We start from the raw sequence: 6,000 nt of genomic DNA, 5'->3' as shown, positions 1-6,000 counted from the left end.
ATTTACACTAAATACACAAAAACACACATTTTCACACTGGCGGTCGGCCTAAAGTGACAGCAATCATCTTTTCGGAGGCAGGCAGGTGAAGTGAGGATTCAGTGCAGGTTTTTATCACATAAGTGTGTGTGTGTGTGTGTGTGTGTGTGTGTGTGTGTGTGTGTGTGTGTGTGTGTGTGTGTGTGTGTGTGTGTGTGTGTGTGTGACAGCAACAACACAGTATTTCTCTTCATGATGTACCCCCCCTCCCATCTCAGTTATTGCAGCTTTCCACTATAAACCATCTACACAGCAGCAGACGTATTTGATTAGTGTTGCTTTTGTATGAATTATATGACAACAATTTAACTAGAGAGGAGGGATTTTTTAAAACATATTTTCAAAATGCCCCTCCCTTCAGACGCTGTGTCATACAAACCCCACCAGGTGGCGCAAACACATTAACAAACATGACTTTTCATTCACTCAAAATAAGCAATCTAGAGACTGCAGGAGCCAGCTTGCTGCTTTTTTTTAATACATTTTTTTACATTGTTTCTTTATTCCCTGCCTGTACAAATGTTGGTTATTTATTTAAACTACCAAAAAATAACCAAAGTTTACAAACAGCCTACAAATTTGATTGAATTTAGAAATAGTTTTAGAGATTTTGAATGTAAAGACACATGGGATATTTTATTATGTTATGTTATGAAACTGCATTGCAGGCCTTGGATGTTAAAAAATAAATGTAACTCATTTAACATGCATTACTCATACTGTACCCATATGAGTAATGCACCCTTATTGTATACAACCTGCTTTATATTTATTTGTCTGTCTTACAGGAAATATTCATATATTAACATATTCATTCTAAATATCGAAATACGTGAGGAAAAAGGAGGAGGAGGAGGAGGAGGAGGAGGGAGCTCTGGTGGTGGTGGTGGGAATTAAGAGGAAAAAGAAGGAGACGTTTGGAAACGCAGATCTCAGACCAGCCCACCTCTCCTCCACACGTCCCCCTCCGTCCCCGGTGTCCGCAGACAAATCCGACCGCGGATCAGCGCACTCACCCGGGACTGAGAGCAGAGGAAACCCGGTCCGTCTGCAGCCAAGTCCGGACGCCAAGACATCCACATCCACGGAGAACCGAGAGGAGAGGCTGGTAGGAACGACGGAGGGTTCACCGACCAGAGGACTGTCTGTGACCACATAAGGAGTCGTGTTAAGCGAAGATAATTCCCAACATTTCTATTATTGGCTCCCAGAGTCACATTCACACAGCGAGCTAGCGGAATGTAATGCTAGCAGGTTAGCATCGCGTTAGCTGGCTAATTAGCTAGACGGGCTCTTTGATCTTTTACTTAAATAGGTCATTGGTGGCGTTTTTACTTTTTTTTTTTTTTTTTTTGGGGGGGAAGAACAACAAGCTGATTTTAAAAGGCTTCATGCTGTTGGGATAATGTTCTAGCTAACAACAAGAGACAATAACCAGGAGCAGCTGCCTTTATTGGTGTGAACTCGCTGTTATTAACACACAGCCCCATTGTGAGCATCGAAGCAGAGGTAAAAACAAGACTTTTGACTGGTGACTGTCTGATGTTAATGTCGACCGACGTTGCATCCATACTGCTGCCCGTCAGTCGGGGGGTGATGGACAGAGACGTTGATACGGCAGCCGGACCCCTCGCCAACGCGGCCGGGGGTCCGGCTGCTGTCCGCGGGATGAAGCGAGGAGACCCGGAGCCCGACGCCCAGACAGCCGCTGCCCTGACGGACGCAGCCGCGGCGGAGTGCAAAAGAGCCAGGATAGACGGGACCGGGGGTGTTGTTGGGGACATTGGACAGGTAAGAAGGCAGAGCAAACACGTCCAGTGGATATGCATCCTTAAGTTTCCATCACAGTATCATCCTCCTCTTCTTCTTCTTCTTCTTCTTCTTCTTCTTCTTCTTCTTCTTCTTCTTCAGTGAAAGCTTTTGTTCTCAAGCATCAGCATCAGTGGTGATAATGTTTTGACAGGCCTTTTTTTTTTTTTTTTTCCCCTCATCTACAATGTAACCATGTATCATTGCAGCAAATACAAAATCTCTTTACTTGAAACCAGATGCCAGATTTGTGAATTACATTTTCTTTGTGAGGTGTGATGATGGTGAAATGTGGTTTGCTGAAATGCTCCAGGAGCTCCTCGGAGAGGGAGCATGACCAAGCCAGACAAAGGTAATATGATACAGGCTCCATTGCTATGACAGGCAGCAGCACAGCAAAGATCAGATCCATTCATCATGCCTGGCGTACGGAAAGTAAACCAGTGCTTTCTCACACTATTTCTTTATTTTTTTTTGATTCACGTGGATGAAATGACTCCGAGTTATGATGATGGTTTACAGGGAGCCATGGCATCAAATCCTGATACACACCGCATGTGCCATTTATTCCCCCCTGATTGTCGCTAGGTGTTAAAAGAGAGAGGCAGACAGGGATTGGGGGAGGGGTCACCACAGTGAAAGACAAAGAACAGCCTTTTGGTGGTGGCTGGAGGAGCAAGGGGGCTCAAGGGGGGCCCTCCTTAACTCGGGTCTTCCCTGCTTACATGACTCGTCTGCTGAGACAGCATCAGCAGCCATTCCTGCCTCTGCCGGACTGATCGGTGCATGTTACAGTAAAACCAGGGAAGTGCCGAGGCACGAGGAGGGGGGGCACCGCTCTCGCTTGCCCTCCCTGGATCTATTACTATTTATCCCCCTCTCTCTCTCATAAATACATTCACTACACTGTCATTCTTACACCTACGCACACATGCTTTTCAAGCCCCATAATCCAACAGCGCTAGGGCAATTTCCATCTGATGTTTTAGTCCAGGGAAAACAGCACGAACAGTAGTGGAAGGGCAGGCGGGTGCAGATAATTCAATCCAGGGGAAATGGTCAAATACTTTAATTGGCTGTGCGGTCGACCTGGTGCAATGACAAAAAGGTCCCGCTTAATGCCGTGATGCTGGGCAAGCTGCACAAGAGAATGGATGCTGATGATGGTGGTGGGGGGAAGGTTACAGCCACCGCCGGCGAAGATGATGTGACAATGAGCGGTGTGGCATGGGGAGGATGCTTGCTGCCCATCGGTTGTATTGATCGCTGGGCACTGGGGGGGTCAGGCTGGAAATAGGACAGGGGACAGGAGAGGGGGTGAGTTGATGGATGGAGGGATGGAAAGTGATCGCTGGATGCACATAGGAAGAGAGAAGGGGGGTCAAGGGGGTGGAGGACAAAGAGCGATAAAGAGTGGGTTTTTTGATTGGACACAATATGTGGGTGTACTACAGGAGATAAATTTGAGGGAAGAAGGATGGAAGCCAGGAGGGAGCGGACAGAAAGGAAGCCATTAGATTTCATCCATCAGGGACTCACGATAAAGGATGAGAGGGAAAGTGATGGATGGCAGGAAGGACACCGTCAGTTGTGGTGGGGGGGGATAAGCAGGAGGACAGGCCCTCAATGATGAATTGTAGAAAAACACTTAATGCAAAGGGTAAATAAAAAGAGAGACTGACATTGAGGGCTAATGCAGTCATGGTAGGAGCATGGCAGTCTCTCACTGTGTGTGCACGTGCTCAGGATGAGGATGCTCCCAGAACCGAACCCACCCAACATTACCATAGTACTCCCATCGAGGACTGGAGGTAGTGGAATCGCTGACTGTAAATCAGGACTGTAATAATAAACCAGAGTGCAGCCCTCTCTTCCTTTTGTTGCTCCTGCTCTCTCCTTCCCCCGCTCTGCCTCATACCTCCCCTCACACCCCCTGCTCCCCTCTAGCTGCCCTCTGATTTCTCCCCCAAGCATATTTCCAGATTGCTAATTGACTCCTGGTTCACAGGCTTTTTTAGTGTGCCAGTGAGGTGCGGCGGGGGCGGCATCGTTGATTATCTCTCCCTTTCTCGGTCCACCTCCCAACACTCAAATCTATCTACCACTTTTTATCCTTGTATACGTAATTTCTCGTCCCTCCTCTGTCTATTTTTATTTTTGTCCCGCTCTATGTACTACGATGCTTCCCCTTCAGGCAGTGCTGCCGACCACTCAGATACAGTGGGAGTACAGTTTCTCTCTCTCTCTCTCTCTCTCTCTCTCTCTCTCTCTCTCTCTCTCTCTCTGTTTGGGAGAGCCGATTTGTCCTATCGTTGGCAGTAAAGAGGCTTTGTGTCGCGCTAACAAGATCAAAGCTCATTTAGGAGAGGGCATTAACCAGACTGATCGCTTTAACGGGCCGAGGGGGGGTTTGATATGAACGGACAGATCACTGAGATTACCAGACTGGGAGTAGGTTCTGGTTTTCGGATACTCAAAGCCACAAGCAGTTTTCATACCATTGCGTGCGTAAACTTTTTGTTGTTGGTCCAGGAGCCCACTGAGAAATTTTGTCTGTCATATTGGTCACTAATGAAAATGTAGTGCTGCTAAAAAGTCTACTCCAGAAAACTTCTCTTAGAAAACAGGCATTTATGTGAAATGTTTCCTGACTTTTCTCCTTGGAGCTAGAAGTAAATTGGACCCAAAATTAAGTGTTCAAAATCTCATTCTCTGGGATATCTCGTTTTGATCTTAAGCTCATACAGTATTTTATTTTTTGAAGTCAAATGAAATAAGTCAGGGACATTTTTTCTTCAATTAATGGATTTTTAAAATCACCCATTCAGTAAACATATCAAACCGTGGCTGGATACGGCTTTATAAATGTTACAAGTATCATTTATCAGTTTCATATATTGTAAATCACTTAACTTTCATTTGACCAGAGGGACAAACTTTACAACATCAGACATCAGTTTGGTCTTCTTGATGGGAATTTGTCGTTATCTTTGACATTTTATAGACTTGGACGTTCCAAAAGAGTAAAAGATAATCATTGCTAGGTTTCCCTGATCACTGACTGTAAAATAGCATGATAAAAAGCCATTGCTGCGTTCACTCATAATTTTCCCCGATAAGCCTGATGGTTGCATCCATATAGTCTCCAATAGTAGCCTCTATTTACCCAGAGAGCCTGTGTGTAACTGTTGCCTACAAGTCCAAGAGTCCTTCAGCAGTCAGCCGCCTGAGTAACTCCCAGAGAAGAAGAAACATGCAAAGACTATCACAGAGAAGCGGAGGCCGTACTGACGTAGGTTAATATTTGCTACGGGGTCGTCGGCGATCCTGCCTCGTCTCACGTTCTGCTCTCCGCTGCTGATTAATGAGCACTGTTGAACTTTGAGCCGTAGCGCACAGTGGCGGAGTCACCCCTTGACTTTTGAACCGTTAACGATAAGCTAAAATATTTAATATTTTCTCTCTTGCGCGCTCCCTCTTTTTTATGTGTTTGCGTGTGTTCAGTTCTCTTTCACGGTGCGTTGTTGTGCAGCCGGCGTGTTGCCAAAGCATACAGGAATATTCAGATTGAAAACAAAGGAGGAAAAGGCACCATTCATATAAAAAAAAGGAGAAGAAAATAGAGCAGAACTCTCTCTCTCTCTCTCTCTCTCTCTCTCTCTCTGTACTCTTGTGAAGCACACTGGTTTCAGCTCCTTAACATGACACTTTCATGCGAACTCTCCCTTTATGGTCATCATGTCACCACTACTCCCCCACCCTCCACCCTCCTCCCCACGGCTGCCCCCAAACTGTCACATGTGCTCCCATCTCCACCCACACGCCGAGTGAAATGTCAATTCAGTGTTTCCCTTACATGGGGGGGGTTGTTATCATCTGTGATGCACTGCCACGGCGTTGTCACAGCTGCCACCGCGTCACGAATGATGACAACTCGGTTTGTGAGACCTACCTGGGTCCATTGAGTTGTGTTTGTGATGATTTTGTCCTCTTTAAGGTCAGCCATCCATCAGCCGTGTCTAATACTGACTCCAAATCTGTGTACCAAGTACTTCATTAGGAGGATCAGTGGATGCTGAGTGCAGGGATGTGACGCGTTATCAAATAAGTATACTGCTGGCGATTTGTTCGAGCGTGAAATGAAAACTCAGT

General features: G+C 46.1%; 1 protein-coding gene across 1 annotated transcript in view; it reads left to right on the top strand.

Annotated features, from left to right (window-relative positions):
• The first annotated feature begins 1,380 nt into the window (after positions 1–1,380).
• LOC129098192 (RNA binding protein fox-1 homolog 2-like) overlaps positions 1,381–6,000 on the top strand; it is a 44,054-nt gene continuing 39,434 nt past the window's right edge. Inside the window, 1 exon segment of the mRNA XM_054607177.1 lies at positions 1,381–1,830. Within this exon segment, the coding sequence (XP_054463152.1) occupies positions 1,582–1,830 (249 nt within the window). The 5' untranslated portion in view covers positions 1,381–1,581.

The sequence above is a fragment of the Anoplopoma fimbria genome, chromosome 11 (assembly GCF_027596085.1).
Source record: "Anoplopoma fimbria isolate UVic2021 breed Golden Eagle Sablefish chromosome 11, Afim_UVic_2022, whole genome shotgun sequence".
NCBI lineage: Eukaryota > Metazoa > Chordata > Actinopteri > Perciformes > Anoplopomatidae > Anoplopoma > Anoplopoma fimbria.
Note: the sequence above shows the minus strand (reverse complement) of the source record. Positions and strands in the feature narration are given on the sequence as shown.